The sequence below is a fragment of the Canis lupus genome, chromosome 18 (assembly GCF_003254725.2).
Source record: "Canis lupus dingo isolate Sandy chromosome 18, ASM325472v2, whole genome shotgun sequence".
In the NCBI taxonomy this organism is placed as follows: Eukaryota; Metazoa; Chordata; class Mammalia; order Carnivora; family Canidae; genus Canis; species Canis lupus.
Window position 1 is genome coordinate 10,827,163 of NC_064260.1, and position 19,423 is coordinate 10,846,585.

The window sequence follows — 19,423 nt, forward strand, 5'->3', positions numbered from 1 at the left end:
GCCAGGTTCTGGAGTTGGCAGATTGTGGCCCCAAGGCAGGGGTTAGGTAATGTGGTGCTGTGGCGGCCAGCTGAGCTGGGGGTCAGTCTCCCCATGTTCATTGGTTCAGGCAGGCTACTTAAACCTCTCTTTCACTCTTTCTGTGTGAAACGTGCAGCATATCCCACCCCTGAGCTTGTGATTAATTTGAGGATCTTTTAAGATACACATGTCAAATATTAGTGCAAGGCTCAGTGTTACCTATCATGAGGAACCACATCAAGCCAAGCATCTGGTTTCTGCCATTTATGACGCTTGCTGAAAGAACTGTTATTTGTTTAGTTCATTTATGTGATTCACTTTAATGCTGTTTCTTGTATCTAGGGCATACAAAGTTAGAAGAGGGAGGGATGAAGGAAAGGAAAAATAGGAAAAAGGAGAGAAGAAAGAGAAACTTCCACAGCACACTCATTTTTTACTGATTTTGCAGCCTGCTCCATCCGATCCTTTGTTTATTTGGGGCGTGGGTCCCTTTTATAGCATGTCACCAGTAGGTTTATTTTCTATGGTGGTGTAGGAGCACGCTTACTTCTATAATGATGCTCTGTGAAATGTCCCCAGTGCAGGTCTTGTGAGTTGACTTTAAGAGTTTCTTTTTAGTGCAGAGGCATTGCAACTTCGTTTACAGGGTGCTTCTTTTGAGAACTGTTGAGAGATGACAGTCTACTTGGGAAATGCCTTAATGGAGAATTGATAAAGTTTTTGTGCTAGAGAGTGTTATCACAATTTCTATGATGAAAGTACAGCTGCATTGGTGAAATTTTAAACGGTCCTTCTTTATCTTATGTCTGAAAAATAAGGCATTTTCTATGTGATTAATAACTTGGTCTCTGTTAGTTAAACCATATGTGCTGGCCTTTTTAGAGAAGTGGGTTTTTTTTTTTTTTTTCCCTCAACCTGTGGAAACACAAAGTCTTTACTTTCTCAGATGTTGTTTTAAGGTAAGTAGAATGCATTGTCCAACAGCATTGTTGCTGTTATTATTCAGTTATAAATGAAAGAGAAAGTAAGAACATCTTTACTCCTAAGAGAATTTTTCTTAATCATTGATGTTATCATTAATGTACATATCGAGAATTATACAAGGTTATCCGTGGGCCCTGGTGAGATGTTCATATCAGCTCTGCAGTCGTCATGGATTTGCATTTTGTTGGGTTTTCTGGACCTGCTTTTGGTGATGAAGTTTGTCCTTCAAAGTATGGCATAGCAGATGCTTAGGACTTGGGCTGTCTAGGGGGTAGCCCTCCAAGCCTTAATTCTAAAGACTAGTAATGTGCCTGTTTCTTTTCTAGTTATGTGGTTGCAGGGATGACAATCCCATTTCTGTTACCTTAATTCTTTTTTTTTTTTTTTAAGATTTTATTTATTCATGAGAAACACAGGCAGAGAGGAGAGAGCGAGAGAGAGAGAGGCAGAGACACAGGCAGAGGGAGAAGCAGGCTCCATGCGGGAAGCCTGACGTGAGACTCAATCCTGGGTCTCCAGGGTCACGCCCTGGGCTGAAGGCAGCACTAAACCGCTGAGCCACCCGGGCTGCCCTGTTGCATTAATTCTTAAAGAAAAAACTTATATGCTCTAGGGCAACGTTCTCTGGGGGAAACTGAATTTTATTTTCTGAAGTTGTAGCATTAGAAGCCTGTAGGCTAGGAACTTCAGGGCCATGGCCACCTGTAGAGGATACTCTGTTCATGATGTCCCCTTTCAGCCAAGCATATTTGGGTTAAAACACTAGTACTTATTTCTATGCTAAAGTACTATTTGAAATAATTTAGATAATTTGGGTTGTGCATGCATGGAGACATCTGTGTTGTGAATTACCATAGGGACAGAAGGGACTGCTCTGCCCCTTCTCTGCTGAGGCCTGGCTCCCTGGCCTGACAGCACTTACACTGGCCCCAGCAAGGTTCTGCCCTTGAATTAGACCATCTATCTTTTGGAAGTCCTTGTTTCTTTATCAGTAGGATCGAGTGGGCTAGACAAGATAATAGTCTCTTTACGAATCTAAATACTATAGCCAAGAAAAAGCCCATCTTTGCTTTACTGCAGAGACAAGGCTTTTCCAGGCCCGTTAGATATCATGTCTTTAGAAGGCCCTGTCTTCTCCTCGGGATTTACTTCCAACCATGTGACGTTTATCCTCCATCATGTGCCTCCATTACCTTGTATATCCCCTAGATTCTTCTCTGAGCTTGTTCTTTCTTTTGCTCATTCTTTATATTGCCACCACTATTGGTCAAGTCTTTATTGAATCTCACCTGGGTTATTACACTGAAACCCAGCCGATCTCCCTGCCTCGTGCCCCCCGCCCCCAATCCATCCCTCGCACAGCTGTCCACACAGTCTTCCCAGGGGAACGCTGGGATTTTGTTACTCCCCTCCCTGAAAACACCTGGGTGCCTCCTGATGCCTGTGGAATAAAACAGAGCTTCTCTCTGCAGCTCTCAGGCTTCCCCTGTCTCTGCTACAGTATTTCTTTCCCTCATCGTGGCCCATGCTCTATCCAGACTTTGTCCTTTGGCTCTTGCTGGAATGTGCTCCCCTGTCTTTGCCTGTGGAAATGCTCAGTGTCCTACCTCTTTTGTGACAACTTTCTTGATGGCCCCACATGAAAGAGTGCCTTTTTCACATATTCATTCACTGATTGCTTCTTATTCCCTTAGTAAACATTTCTGAGTATGTGCAAAGGATATAAAGAATGATAACACACAACCCCTGTTCTCAGGTCAAATAGGTTGTAGACTAGTCATATAAATGCTCCGTGGTTTCATGTGTTAACTTATAAAATACAAGTGTCACAAAGTGCTGGAATCACAGACTGTGTACACAAACACCTTGAAAGCAGGCACTGTGTGTCCACTTTTCATTTAATACTCTCTTATCAGAGAGGGGTTTTGGTAATATTTGTTGCTCTTTAGTTAAATGCATTCATGGGTAGATTTTCCAATATGCGGTTCCCTCGCGATACCCTGATGACTGCGTTTCTTTGGTGGCTCTGCTTTCCTTTCTCTGTCCCTCCTTCTTCTATGTTTTTGCTGGATACATGTATAAGTCAGGAAGATACTAACTCGGCTTGAGAACATAATTTTTATCATACTTCATACAGTATATTTCACCATTTTGAAAACTGTCAATTGTATTTCTTTACAGGTTATTTATGTATATAAGAAAATGTTTATGCTTTGAAGAGTGGTTTTCCAGGAAAGCTGATTGATTTACAACAGCACCACAGACTGGGTACAGTGTCTGGTAGCTGGCCTGGGCTCAGCAATTCTTCTGGTGTGGATCTGAGAAAGAGAAACTTTGCTGGCTCCTTATGCTGTTGCTCAGAACTGATTTCCTATTAACATTTTCCTCCCTCAGCTGCCAAATTTAGTATTATAGACAGCTATCCAAGGCGTCGTAGGGAGGCTTCTCTGGAATGTCTGCTCTGTTCGGCAAACGGACATTGCACGCTCAGGGGAGAGTGAGCTCTGACTGCAATTTGCCATTCATCCATCTCCCTGCAGAGGATGGCTGCAGGTCTGTGGCGTCCCTGGAAGGTCACGGTCTTGAATGTGAACAGCGCGCTTCAGTGGCCTGCACGCCTCCTAAGGGCAAGGACCACATTTACCGTGTTGACCTGGCAGCCGGCACAGTCCCCAGCATGTAAATGAAAGAGGACCAAATAAAGACAAATAAAAGTAGACCAGGAGCCTGACTTCACCTCTGACTGAGGCAGTGTTTTAATCGGTGCCCAGGTTGCGAGGGATTGTGTTGTGTGCGTGTCGTATGCAAGCCTGCCTCCCCTGCTGCCTGCGGGGATGTGGCAGGCAGAGGCGGGAGATGCAGTCGAACGAAAGGAAAACCGCTCTGGGAATCAGCAGCGTGCCGGCTCCTTCAGAGGCAATCCCTTCAAATCCTCCCTGTGCTTTTAAAGGTGGTTAGGATTTAGAGGACGAATGTTGATGTAATAAGTCTTCTGCAGGCTGGAAGGCCGTTCGGCGCTCCTGCTTCTGGGAGCTTGTACTCACCCTGATGGGAGCGGCAGCGGGGTGGGGGCCTCAGCTCCTCCCTGGGGGCCTCCTCCCTGGCCAGCTGGCCAGCCGTGTCCAGGGACTGGGGGCCTCCGATGCTGGGAGGGGCCCCTGTCCCGGCTTTGATGAGTCGGATGCAGTGGCCAAGTGCTGCCATCAGCTTAGAGCATCCAAGGCACACTATGCTCTCTATTTATTTGAGAGCGAGAGTTGAGAGAGAGGGAAAGGGAGTAGGGGAGAAACAGGGAGAGGGACAAGCCTACTCTGCATCAGGGAGCCCGATGCAGGGCTCAATTCCAGGACTCTGAGATCATGGCTTGAGCCAAAACCAAGAGTCCCTCGCTTAACCTACTGAGCCACCCAGGCGCCCCTAGATGATACTCTCGAAAGGTTGAAGTACTTAGGAATGTTTCAGCGGCTTGCAGAGACTGATTTAGAAGTGTTCTTATAACTGCAGGAAATTTAAGCTCAAGTGTTAAAACAGCCATGACGCAATGAATGGACAAAATGCTTTTCTTTCCCAACAAGGTGACTCTTCTGGAGAACTTCTTTCCTCTCTTCTCGTTCTCAAGTGGTTTTTACTTCTTTTAGATTATTTTCAAGACACTAGTTAGAGTTTAAATCGTTTTCTTGGGACGTTTATTTTCTAATAGGATAATTTCAGTTTTTGATCTTTAAACTGCAAGTTAAATTTAAGTGGCAAACTTTTTTTTTGTGGAAGTTATAGAATATTAAGGCTATTGGGAGATGGAGACAGTGTACTCTGTATCTTCAGGTAGTCATTTTATATTTACTCACAGTTTTGCAGCATCAGTGGAAAGCTTTGGTGAACCACAAAGCTACTTGAATTACGGGAATGCTCTGTAGTTCAGCAGCTTGTGATGCGGGAAGGGTATTTTGGAATTCTTGCATTAGGAATATAATGGCCATTACCTCAAATAGCAGACATGTAATTGTTCGACTTTAAAATAACTATGCTTAATGTTTTAACTAATACATAAGTTATTTTAAATACTTTTCACTTAGAAATCAGCTTTGTTTATGTAATAGGTTAGTACTTCTTTTTTAGAATATGCAATTTTATTTTTTCAAGCATTGTTGCAATATAACTGACATATAATGTTATATAACTTAAAGGTATACCGTGTTATGATCTGATACTTGTCTGTTTCAAAACGTTTACCACAATGAGGTTAACTTTCACCTCCTGTAATTACCATTTGGTGGTGATGGCGTTATGGTGAGAACCTTACAGCTCTTCCCTCATAGCTAACTTTCAGGTTATAGCATACAGTGTTGTTTACTGCAGTCACTAGGCTGTGCCTTACGTCATCCCCTGACCTTCCTCATCTTATTACTTTGTGTCTTTGACCGGCATTTCCCTATTTCCTCACTCCCTAACCCCTAAACCACCATCTTACTCAGGTTCTGGGAATTGGATTCAGATTCTACATATAAGTGAGATCATAAAGTATTTGTCTTTCTCTGTCTGACTTATTTCACTTAGCATCACGCCCTCACGGTCCATCTGTGGTGTTGTAAATGGCAGGTTTTTTTTTTTCTAAATGGCTGAAGAATATTCTATATAAATATACATAACCACATTTTCTTTATCCACTCCTCTATCAGTGGACACTAAAGTTGTGTTCATGTCTTGGCTATTAAGAAAAATGCTAGTGAACACAGGGGAGTATAGATCTCTTTGAGATCATGAATCATTTCCTTTGGATATATACCCAGAAGTGAGATTGCTGGATCATATGGTAGTTCTGGTGTTGATTTTTTGAGGAATCCTCACACTGTTTTCCATAGTAGCTGTACCAACTTATATTCACGCCAGCAGTGCACCAGGGTTCCCTTTTCTCCGTATCCTTGCCAGCATCTGTTATCTGTTATAATAGCTGTCCTCTTAGGATATGGCACGATAGCTCATCATGGTTTTGATTTGCATTTCCAGGGTGATTAGTGATATAGAACCCCTTTCCTGTACTTGTTGGCCATTTGTATGTCTTTGGAGAAATGTCATTTGAAGGCTTCTGCCCATTTTTAAATCAGATTGTTTCCTTGCTTTTGAATTGTATGAATTCCTTGTCGATTTTACATATTAACCCTGCATCAGATACATGGTTTGCACATACTGCTTTCCATTCTGTAGACTGCCTTTTCATTTTGTTGATTATGTCTGCTGTACAGAGCTTTTCAGTTTGCTGTAGTTCCACTTGTTGATTTTTGGTTTTCTTACTTGAACTTTTGGTGTCAAATCCAGAAAACCAAGACAATCCGGGAGCTTTCCCCCCCCCCTATAATTTCTTCTAGGAGTTTTTATGGTTTCATATCTTACTTTTAAGTTCTTAATGCATTTTGAGTTACTTTTTGCAGTTGGTAGAAGATAAGGTTCAGTTCCATCATTTTCAAGGAATATCGAATTTACCCACCACTTATTAAGGGGATTGTCCTTTCACCAATGAGTATTCTTGAAATACAAGGTGATCATATATGCGTGGGTTTACTCCTGGGCCCTAGATCCTGTTCCATTGCTCTGTGTGTGTTTATGTCAGTACTGTGCTGTTTTGATCAATATAGTTTTGTGATATAGTTTGAAATCAGGAAGTGTGATGACTTAGCTTTTTCTTTTCTTTTTTTTTTTTTTTCTTAAGATTTTTAAAATTTATTCATGAAACACAGAGAGAGAGGCGGAGAAGCAGGCTCCTTGAGGGGAGCCCAATGTGGGACTCAATCCCTGGACTTGGGAACCATGCCCTGAGCTAAAGGCAGACGCTTGACTACCAGCCAGTCTTCTTTCTTAAGATTACTTTGGCTATTTGGAGTCTTGTGGTTTTATATACATTTTAGGATTTTTTTTTCTATTTCTGTGGAAAGGACTGTTTTTGATAGTATCAATTTGTAATTGGTGCTCAGTAGTTGTTTGTAGAATAAATAATATTTCAGCCACATTATCAGGCAAAATTTGAAACGTAACTGCTATGTAGTTGTGCCTCCTTTCACCACTATTTTTCTTTTATTCATAGTGGAAAATAATGACCTTGTAGCTTTTTAAATATACTAATTATTTCTCAAGTTGGAATGAATGGATACTAACAAAGCATTTTTCTTTAATCTGCAGAAACAGCAGCTTCTGTTAAAAGCTGGATTATCACATCATAAACTTCAAATTAACATAGTTGTTAAGGCTTAGGGAGGTAGTATCATCTTCCAAACTTCACAAGAATACTTTTCCTGCGTACTCATTTTAATGATGGAATGATTCTAGTTGGTATCATGGGGGACTGTTTGCCAGATGTGAACCATCGGCACTTCTTCAGCTATTCAAGCCTGATACTGAGTATTAAAAACCTGAGATGAACTTAGAGCCACAGAGAAAATTTGGGAGTTTGTAGTTAAAGGTTAGGTTGTTCTGCCCATAGACTAAGTCAGTGAGAAAATAAATGTTTGTTTTGTAGATTTGTAGAAAACTCATGAGTAGGTGTATTTGTCAGAGACTTCTTAAATCCAGGTGGAGGTCTTGCTCACCTCAGGGTGTATCATCAGGAGAGAGTAAAATAAGCAGTAAAAAGAGCTTTTCCCAAGTATGAAAGAACAGGCGTTTGCTTTTCACACGTGTAATGTAAGTGTGGCTTGCTTGCTAAGTGTGACTAAAGAGCATGAAGCTGCCTGGGCAACCATGTGGATGTTGGGATTGCTAACTAGTGGATCTCAGAGAACGAAAATGAAATCCATCTTCTGTTTCTTATTCATTCCACTCTGTGTCCATGGGGATGCAGCATTTGTGAAGGAATCAATTATCCATTTGTTAGTCAGAGGAGCCTTACAAATTATACATTAGCAGATTGATTTCTTAGGTTCACTGTTGGGGGACCGATAGCTTAAGGTGGGATGATGAGGAGTGTCGAGGGAAAAGAAGTTGCCACAGAGAACACCATTAAGAGCAGCTTTTGCCATGACCGTGAATTTATTCCTAATTGAAGGGCTGACATAATCCATACTAAGTGTATTTATTTCAGGCATTTTTACATTAGGTAATTGATTATCACATGAGGTGTACATGTTAGTAATTTTGCCTTTTCTTTAAATTTAAGAACCTGAGACCACCTGTAGTGGACTTGGGCTTAGAAGGTATGTGCCAGTCCTCACCCCCTCCTGCTTACTCAGGCCTCTCTTTTTGTTCCATTAAGGAAACATTTTTATATGTTCTATAGTGTCAGCTTGACATTATTGATTTTTGAACAAACTCACTTATATTGTCCAGAATTCCAAACATGTCTCCATTAGGAATAAAATTGTAGCTAATGGAAAATACAGCTGAGGCCATTTTTCTCTGGTCTTTTTTCCTCGGGTCCCTCTCCTTGTTTACATCTACTCCAGTGTCCTAGCTTTGCAAACATACCCTCTACATTCTGTGTGTAAAACAGGCAGTATTGCAGAAAGACTCTTCACTCCACTTTCCCTTCTGTACCCTTTTTCTCCTTTTCCCACTGTTTACTTCAGGTGTGAAGAAATGGCAGAAACGCGTTAGGTGTTTGTTCCTATTTCTGTGAGGAATGATTATAGGTGCCAGACCCACTACCTGTACCATTGACAGCTGTAATGCTGAAATCCTGTTATTTATTTGTTCTCTATCAAATATTGTGGAACTAGTAATAGAAACCAATGTGCATAGTGATGATACCCAGTCGTCGCTTTAGGTAAAAATAGGTGCTGCAGGTCCTCAGAGTGACGGCTTTAACAACGAAGATAAATTTTGCTATCTTTTTGGTTTTAAATTAGAGAACTGACTACATAATCATTTAAAAATATTTATGTTTGTATTACAATCAGATATATATCCTAGAAATTAGCAAAAAATAGAGGATAATCTAAACAGTAATAGTATCTCAGCACCTAGATAAAACCAGTGCTAATATTTTGGAGTATCTACTTCCAGTCACATATGCTATGTGAAAATACCTGTAAATACAGTTGTGTTTATAAACACGGGATCATCTTTACCCAGAGTTAGCTGAATTGTGAGAGTTGAAGGCACAGTCTTCCAGATGAGTGAATTTGCTGAAGACTTCTGACACCAACTACAAGATGTAGAAAGTTCCCAGATGCACTCTCATGATTGATAATTAGTTAGAGGCCTCACAGAACTCACTGAAAGTTACTATACCCACAATTACAGTTTATTATAAGGAAAGGATATAGTCAAAAAAATCAGCTGAAAGAAGAGTCTCATAGGGCAGACCCTGGGATACAAGATTCCATTGTCCTCAGGACAAGTTACCCCGGGCATAGATGTGTGACAACCAGGGAAGCTCCCTTTGGTGTTCAGGATTTTTATTGGGATTTTATTATGTAGGCATGATTGGTTGATGGGTTGTCCACATGGTTGAATTCAGCTTCTGGGTTGGTTGATACCCTGTGATCCAAAGCCCTCACCTAAAATCACAAAGTTAATCTTTCTGGCATGGCCCATTGAAAGACTATGAGGTCTTTTGCCTTTAACAAAGACATTCCTATCGGATCTGTAGGTATGACACAGGTTATCTACCGGAAACCAAGGGCAAAGACCTGACTTCTCTCGGATAAAGTCAGAGTCTTTTTGTATTTTTAAAGGTTTATTTACTTATTTAAAAGAGAGAGGGAGGGAGGGTGCACACATGTGAACAGTGAGAGAGGGGCAGAAGGACAGGAAAAGAATCTCAAGCAGACTCCCTGCAGAATGTGGAGCCCAACTCAGGGCTCCATCCCATGACCCTGAGACCATGACCTGAGCTGACATCAAGAGTTGGATGCCCAACCAGCTAAGCCATTTAGACACCCTAAAGTCACCCTAAAGTTGATGCCCAACCAACTAAGCCATTTAGACACCCTAAAGTCACCCTAATGTACATATACATTTTTTGACTTAATTTGTTCTTTTAATTTTCATCATTTATATTCCTTGCTTTTAGAAATGTAGATAATTTCCATTTCTTAGTGTCTTATAAAAGAAATCTGCTGTAGAACACAGCTTTGCAAAGTAATCTTTTTTTTTTCCTTGAGCCAAAACCAAGAATGGACAAAACTGCAGTTGTGATGGGAAGTTTTTGAAACATGCTTTTATCAGTCTTCAATAGATCAAGAAGAAAAAGTAAATAAGGATATGTAAAAATTAGATAATATAAATATACATATATTAAAAATATATGTATTTGGGGCAGCCTGGGTGGCTCAGAGGTTTAGTGCTACCTTCAGCCCAGGGCATGATCCTGGAGACCGTGGATTGAGTCCCACATCGGGCTACCTGCGTGGAGCCTGCTTCTCCCTCTGCCTGTGTCTCTGCCTCTCTCTGTGTCTCTCATGAAAAAATAAATAAAATCTTTAAAAAAAAATGTATTTTGAACCAGAGAATATGTGTTAGTTTGAAATGAATATCTTAGGTTTCAAAGAGCAACGATTTAAAAAAAAAATGTTACACAAACCACATTTCTGACCACAGTTGTAGTTACAGTAGAATTTATTAATAACTAGGTAAGTAACCAATTAATACTGTCACCATCCTTAGAAATGAAACAAAATAAAATAAAATGTTACTTTTCTCAAAGAGGAAATAATTATTGCAATTACACATTATTTTTTGGCCTCTGATTTGTGGCCAGTTGGTATACTCAAAGGCAAATGCCAGACATTTGATTATTTTATGATTAACAAATGAGCATTAACAACTAACGTGGAATATATTAATGTCAGGAAGTTCAGTAAGGTCAACAAAATGTCCAAAGGCAAAAAAGGGAAAATTAATATGTAATTAGAAATTAATAAAATAAAACACGTTAAAATTACATTCTCATATTTGCAAATGGGAAATAGGAAAAATAATAGTACCTGTCACCTAGAGTTGCCATGAGGACCAAATGGTACATGTGTAAAACTCTTAGAGACTGGTGCACAATAAGCCACAATAGGACATGTTAGCTCAGTAGTAGTAGTAGTAGTAGTAGTAGTAGTAGTAATAGTAGTAGTATAGTAATATCATTAGTATTATTAAAATATTAGAAGAAGAAAATATTAAAAGTATTATTTTAATATTAAAAATATTAAAAGAGGGGATCCCTGGGTGGCTCAGCGTTTTAGCGTCTGCCTTCGGCCCAGGGTGTGATTCTGGAGTCCCGGGATCGAGTCCCACATCAGGCTCCCTGCACGGGGCCTGCTTCTCCCTCTGCCTATGTCTCTGCCTCTCTCTCTCTCTGTCTCTCATGAGTAAATAAATAAAATCTTTAAAAAAAAAAAAAGAAGAAAAAGAAATTTTCATCTCTTAAGGATATGAAATGCAGTATTTTCTGGGAAAATCAAATGACCAGAATAGAATGAGAACATTTGAGTTATTTGACAGTCATTGGGAAACAAAACAAAACAAAAAACAAAACAAAACGATGATTTAAGAAATAAGCCAATGAAGGTATTGACCACAGACATTTTCATGAGCAAGTTCTTCTTAATTTTATTTTATTTATTTATTTTTTTAAATTTATTTATGATAGTCATATAGAGGGAGAGAGAGAGGCATAGACATAGGCAGAGGGAGAAGCAGGCTCCATGCACCTGGAGCCTGACGTGGGATTCGATCCCGGGTCTCCAGGATCACGCCCTGGGCCAAAGGCAGGCGCCAAACCGCTGCGCCACCCAGGGATCCCTTAATTTTATTTTAACATTTTAATGTTTATCTTTGTGAAATACAACTTGACAAAGCACATAAAATATGCAGTGAAAAGCAAGAGTTATAAAGCAAAACATCATGTAACTAGCACTCTGTTGAGAATAGACCATGTGACAGCTCTCTCGCCCTGCTTGCGGTACCCTTAGAGGGACCCTACTGCCCTGATCTTCGTAATTGAAAATGCTTAGTTTTTCTTTTTCATTTTATACCCTCTATGTGTACCCCCTGTGCACTGTCATAGAATTTTGCCTATTTTTGTATGTTGTGTAAACAATCCTATTACACATACCAGGAATGAGAAAAGGGTGCTTACAGGCATTGCCACTCCCAGAATAAAATAAAATGCAAGATCTCTAAGGAGAAAAATATCAAATTTTTTGTTTAGAGACATTAAAGACTGTCTAGTAAATGGAGAAATGCTCCAGGTTTATGGATTAGAAGAGTTAATATTGTAAATATATCAGAGGGAAAATTTTCAACATTTTGCCATTAAGTGAGAATGAGGAATTTCTCTCCCACTATGCCAAGAGTTTTTACCATGAATGGGTGTTGAGTTTGATCACTCTCTGCATTTACTGAAATGATCTTTTGATAGTCTTCATTTATTTTCTTAATGCAGAAGATTATACTACATTCATTCATTTCCCTGTATTGTACCAGTCTTAGTGTTCCTGGAATAAACTTGGCTTTTGTACATATGCCGACTTTATTAATATTTTCTTTAGGATGTTTCAATTTATGTTCATGACTGAGATTCACTTGTATCTTTTCTTTCTTAAAATAACCTTGTTGAATTTTGTTATTATAAGGTTATGCTGGCTTCCTAAAATGATTTGGGAAACCTTTCTCTTCTCTGGAAGAATTTTTGTGCAATTTGAATTTCTTACTCTTTGAACTGTCTCTCGTGAATTTAATATAGCGAGTGAGTTTGACAGAGAATAGATAAATAAGTAAAATAAGGTAGGTAGTGAGAAGTGCTACAAGGGAAAATGAAGCAGTGAAGCAGTTGCAGTGTTTTGGTGAATGTTGAAATTTTAGATCAGTAGCCAGAGCACGTCCCTGAGAAGGTGACCAGTAAAGATCTGGCAAGAACGCATTTTGGGCATGGGCAGACAGGTGCAGAGGCTCTAAGGCAGGAAGACAGCAGGAAGGTCGTCGTGGCTGGAGGAGAGAGAACAAGGCAGAGAATAGGTGAGGGGAGAGATTGGCGGGAGGACTGGAACCAGACTGTTGAGGACTCTCAGCTCATAGTAAAAACTTTGGGTTTTATCCTGAGATAGGAGGCCATTGGAGGATTTAAAAGGAATGACATTATCTGATCAACTTGTTAACAATATCTCTCTGCTGGTTTTTTGAGAACAGACTTCTGGGAGAGTATGGCAGAAGCAGGTCCACTAGTTAAGAGAATATTAGGATGGTCCAGACAAGAATGATGATGGCATGATGGCTGTTGTAGGGCTGGTGAAAGTGGTCACAGCCTGGATAACTTTGGTTTATGAGATGATCAGAATTGCTGACAGATACACAGTAGAGTGTGAAAGAAAAACAGAAGTCAAGAATAGCTCAAAGGTTTTTTTTTTCCCTGAGCAGCCAGAAGAATGTAGTCGTCCTTAACTGGGATGAGGAAAACATTCAAAAGGGAAAACTATGTGGAGGTTCCTCAAAGAGTTAAAAATAGATCTGCCCTACGACCCAGCAATTGCACTGCTGGGGATTTACCCCAAAGATACAGATGCAGTGAAACGCCGGGACACCTGCACCCCACTGTTTATAGCAGCAATGTCCACAATAGCGAAACTGGGAGGATCCTCGGTGTCCATTGAAAGATGAATGGATAAAGAAGATGCGGTCTCTGTATACAATGGAATATTACTCAGCCATTAGAAACGACAAATACTCACTATTTGCTTCGACGTGGATGGACCTGGAGGGTATTATGCTGAGTGAAATAAATCAATCGGAGAAGGACAAACATTATATGGTCTCATTCATTTGGGGAATATAAAAATTAGTGAAAAGGAATAAAGGGAAAGGAGAGAAAATGAGTGAAAATATCAGTGAGGGTGACAAAACATGAGAGACTCCTAATCTGGGAAATGAACAAGGGGTAGTGGAAGGGGAGGAGGGCGGGGGGTTGGGGTGACTGGGTAATGGGCAATGAGCGGGGCACTTGGTGGGATGAGCACTGGGTGTTATGCTATATGTTGGCAAATTGAACTCCCCCCCCCCCCAAAAAGGGCCCTTACATAAGGGAGCATCAGGATCTTGGGCTGGGATACACTTCAGTTGAATGCCTGTGAGGCATCCAAGTACATCTGTGAAACAGGCAATTCTGTGTATTGGTCTGAAAGAGGAAGAGGCCCAATCTAGAGATGAAATAGAAGAGTCAGTTCATGGCTTGGGAGAAAATAGCCAAAGGAGCAAATATAGACGCCAGAGAGAAGAGCTACAAGGACTGAACCATGAAACAGAGAAATCAGAAGATTGTGAGAATCTAGCCATAGACACAGAGAGGGAAGCTGGAAATTTAAAAGAAAAACCAGATAAGTTTAGTATCCTGGAAGCAAAGAGAAGGAGAGAGTTATTAGCATCCTCGTATCAGTTAAGGTAAGTTAGGCTTGACCACTGACCACTGTGTTTAGCAAAGTGAGGGTCATTTGATTTTAAACTTCACAGGAGAAGCATAAAAATCCTTGAGAAAAGCCAAGGAAAATATGGAGAATTGTGGCTGGGTCTTGCCTTTTTACCAGATAGCAGAACATACTATGTGTATTGTAATTAAGTCAGTGATGAATTGATATAGCAATGATCAAAGAGACCACAACTAAAAACCCAGAAGGTTATCTGAGTGTATGTGAATATTTATTATATGACATAGTTCTCTTCAGAAGAAGGATGGATTATTTAATAAATGGGGCTACCCCAACTGGATATCCTTTTGGAAAAAAAATGAGTCCCAAAAGTATTGAAGACGTAAACATTAGAAAAAAAGTAATAACCATCTTGCAATTAAAAGCAAAAACAAAAACAAAAACAGACTGCATACAGCGTCTGGGTGAGAGATTGTACCAAGGTCTCATACCCTAAAAATAAAAAGGAAATTAAAAAAAAATAGCAACACACATATCCATAGAAAAATGAGTAAAAGCTGTCTGTGAACAAGCTCAAGTGCTTGAGCAAATTAATTGGCCAACAGACTTAAGAATGCTTATGTTGGGCAGCCCAAGTGGCTCAGCGGTTTAGCACTGCCTTCAGCCCAGGGCGTGATCCTGGAGTCCCGGGATCAAGTCCCGCATGGGGCTCCCGGCATGGTGCCTACTTCTCCTTCTGCCTGTGTCTCTGCCCCTCGCCCCCCCCCCCCCGCCTCTCATGAGTAAATAAATAAAATCTTTAAAAAAATGCTTGTTTACAAGTAGGGAAGTAAATCAATGATCATTGGCAGAAAAATAAGGTTAAAAAAATTTCTGTTGCTAACAGAGATGTGAGGAAAAGAAGATTCTCAAATTTTGTAGATGTGCTTTTCCCTGTTAGATTGCTAATATGCCAGTACATATTCTACTCAGGATGAAACACATTGTGATTAAAAGTTTGCTTTTCTTATGACTAGCCAGTGAGAAGTCCTGTGGTTCCAGACAGCTCTGAGAAACTCTGGAAGTTTCCTTTTCCTTATTGTGAGGTAGCGATGACCATCCTATGCCCATCGTATGCTCATCCTCTGGCGACTGTTTCCCCTCAGATCCTGAGGACCAGCTACTGTGTATGCCGAGTCTTTGGAAAATGATACAGTGTGACCTGGAGAATACTGGCAAGATGCCAGAGCCCAAGAAAAAAGATCACATAAATTGTGACATGCATATGGGAAGGAAATACACTTCTTACTGTGAGTTGTTGTAAAGAAAGGCCTATAAAGAAGGACCGCAGTCCGTGTCAGGGCTCAGTTTTGTAGGCCTGGAACAGCACCGTCCAGTAGAAGTTTCTGCAGTGAGGAAAATATTCTGATTGGTGTACTAATACGATAGCTGCTGGTCTGTGTGGTGGTTGAGCACTTGGCAGATGTTGGTGCAATTGAGGAATGAAATTTGTGATTTTGTTTAGTTTTTACTAATTTAACCTATATGGTCACGTGTGGATACCACCGAATTGGACAGGACAGGAGAGAAAAGCTCGACATTGTTCAGGCTTCCATGCACCTATTAAATTATAATTTGAGATAGATTATATCACATCCTGGTTAAATTACAGTCAGGGGTATGTGAGGTCTATATTTGCCGAGAGTAAATGGGTATTAAAATGTGCGATGAGCAAAATGATGAGCATTGGGAGGGTGGTGACAGAAGATATTTGATGAGGAAAGCATTTATCCAGAGAAGACTGTAGAAGCTGTGCCGAGTCAGGCTTGTCAGCCAGAAGTCCAGACATGCTGGCCTCACTGTGTCCCAGTTCAGCATGTATTTTGTGTTGCATATTCCTTGCCATTCATCACAACACTCCCTGTGCAGGACGCCTGTCCAGTGCTCTCAGGTTTAGATCCCTCGTTCTTTATTGTGATTCTCATCCGTGGACTTTGGTTTATTTTTCTATAAAAGGGATCAAATATCTATCTACAAGATCCTTTCCTCTTTTTAACATTCTAGGAACTTTTAAAAAAAAATTATTTGAGAGAGAGAGAGAGCACAAGAGGGGCAGAGGGAAAAGCAGGCTTCCCATTGAGCAGGGAGCCTGACGCAGGACTTGATTCCAGGATCCCAGTGTCATGAGCCAAGCTAAAGGCAGACACATAACCGACTGAGCCACCCAGGCACCCTAACATTCTAGGAACTTTTAAGGAGATAGGTTGCTTTTCATAGACTGCATTTCAGGAATGTTGCTTGTGCGGGAATCAACATGAGGAAGGATTCTGAGGCCAGCCGTCTTAACCTGCGATTGAGGAATTTGTCTCAGCAGCATTAGTCATTGAGTGGCCTTCCAAGGTCTGGGAGTCTGGATCTGCTCTAACCTTTGCTTATTAGTTCTAAGATACTTTCTCTGAGAAAGGAACATTCCATTTTCTATTTTTTCATTTATTCTTATCAATAAGCCAGATTACTTTAAGGTTAGAAACTTTAAGAAACTAATTTGCAGACTCATGTCATAACTGATAAAGGCTTACTTTTCTTTCCATGCTTAGTTTGTTCAATCATGTTTGTGTAAAATAGCAGGAAGCTGCCATTATTTAAGAAGGGGGAAAAAGGTTGCCATTTCTTAATGTCAACATTTACCAGTTTTAACTTCTATTGGAAAATCCACCTATATGAATGTTTAAGTAAGTAAACAGTTGACTACATAGAAAACTAGAAAGCCATGAACAGTTGTAAAAGTTCTGTTGTGTATTTATACTTGGGAAAATACATCCAAAATAGAATGCCTGATTTCGGTCTTGACAGATTTTTAAAATTTGAGATTACTCAAAAGAATAGGGATAACAAATTAGTGAATATCAACTAGACCCTGTGGATTTCCCCCCAGAAAGTACGAAGAATAAAGTGCAAATACAAAGTTGACTTGTGATTTAAGAGAGAAGAACAGATAGCGTGGCTGACATAACAAGCTAAAACAGTGAAAATTTCTCTTTACATCATGATTTTTACATTGGTGTTTGTTATGTTCTTTTAATGGATTTGGTTGGGAAGGAATTTTAGGAATGTGGAATAAATAGAACAGAGTTAATAAAAAGCCATATAACCTGTAACAAAAAACATTTTAGCTGGGACTTGAAGCATATGAAATATGTAATTTCGAGAAATCTAGGTTTCTGGGTTTATTACACATGTGAGAACAAAGCTGTGCTTTACCATTTGCATTTGCAAAATGCCAAGTATGTCTTGGACTCACACATCTAAACTTAATAGACAGTTTATATCACTTAAATATTACAAAGAGCCAAAGCATTTGGTTGTTGATATATATTTTCCTGAAGTTTTACATGTTTATTTGTTTATTTTAATAGAGTCCTGTGAAGATAAATCAGATTAGCCTGGATGAAAGTGGAGAGCACATGGGCGTGTGTTCAGAGGATGGCAAGGTATGGCAATGACTGGGGCAGGTGGAAAGCACCGTCTGGCTCTGAGGACTGGAATATTCTCCCACTCTAGGGGCTTGGAAACACCTCTGCTTACTGTATACCTGCCCTAGGAGAATCTTGATTATTCTTTTTGGGTATTGGACTTGCTTCCGATTGCTCATAATTAAAGTAAAATATATTTTGCACAAATGTGCCTTAGGAAAAGTAATTACAAGAATGTCAATAATGTTACTAGTATTAAGCTGATTAACAGCTGTGGCAGGGGGACGTGTCACCTTAATCATTACTGCTGTGCCACTTATACTTCAGTGACTAGTCTGCAGTTCCTGCAAGACAGTAGTTTAATGCCTTTCTGCCATAAATCCACAAAATTGGATTTTGTGGGCCTGATTTCTGTGGGCCGGTGGTTTTCATTTTCACACAAGTTATGAATGTTTCTCTTGAATTATAGAATCTTTTGATAAGCAATCATAGTTTATCAGAAGAATAAAGTGTCTTACAATGGCCACATTAAATAAATGTAAAATCAATATATGTACAGTTTTCTAAAAACCTGGCACCCACTTCCTCTACCGAGGACATACATCATTTGTGCAGTGTATAACTAACAATTATCAGTGCTTCTTGCTGATGTTGAGCTGTGACATTTAGTGGTTGTGGTGATTGATTTTCCACTTATAAGAATGTCTTTTTTGTTTTCCAGTCGATGGAAGTCTTTTCTAATGTTGGTTTGCAATGATAAAATTCTAATGCACAGTGTATTTAAGCTACTTTTCTAAAATAACAGCTTGAGAAGAAAGTGCATTTAGAATCATTACACAATCTTACATATTCCTGACTGAATAGAGCACATTTCCTAATCTAATTTTGCATTTTTACATGATCTAAATTCAGTGGGTCATTAAGATGAGTAAATGAAAAATAATGTACTCCATGTAAAAGATTTATACCCTTTTAATCTATCAGCAAAAGAAAAATAAAGTCCTCTTGAAACACAAGAATACATTTTATATATCTAAGCTTAATGTGGCCCAAAAGGTCCTTTGAAATGGTCATTGGAACACTGTGTTTTCCAAAGAGCACTGTCAAGTTTTATAGTGCTTTCTAAAATTCTGAGGAGGACCAGACTGTCAGGGAGTTGAGGGAGGAGTTGGTATGTAATGAAATTTAGAATTAACCCAAACAAATGAAACGTTTTTTTAGTCATGTATTTGTAAAGGAAAGATCATCTTTATTTTGTTTTCTTAAAGATAAGGAATTCCTTCTGGGCTGACAACCAATTTAGTTGAACTAAATTGTTGAAAGAGAATATTTGTTTTTCATATTGGAAAAGAATTTTTACTAAAATACTTCATCAAGGAATTCTCAAAGCTTTCATTGTTGAATAATTATTTGATATGGCAAAGTGGGATATTTTACTGTGGCTAGTGGTTAATGACCTTAAGATATCACCTGGTATACTTCTCGGCAAATACCTGTTTTCCAATTTAGATAGATTTATAAATGCCATATTTGGTGTAGACCCATGATACATTTTTAAAAATAGTTTTCACGTATATTTTAGTAGCATTGATAGAACTGAAAACAAATCTTTTGGTGCACATAATTTAT

At 39.6% G+C, this 19,423-nt stretch overlaps 1 protein-coding gene across 3 annotated transcripts in view; it reads left to right on the forward strand.

The window, feature by feature from the left end:
• VPS41 (VPS41 subunit of HOPS complex) overlaps positions 1 to 19,423 on the forward strand; it is a 173,266-nt gene that overhangs the window by 52,385 nt on the left and 101,458 nt on the right. For all 3 annotated transcript variants that reach the window (XM_025449198.3, XM_025449199.3, XM_049096283.1), the window contains exon 5: positions 17,738 to 17,812. In XM_025449198.3, coding sequence (XP_025304983.1) covers positions 17,738 to 17,812 — 75 coding nt within the window. The remainder of the gene's footprint in view (positions 1 to 17,737; positions 17,813 to 19,423) is intronic.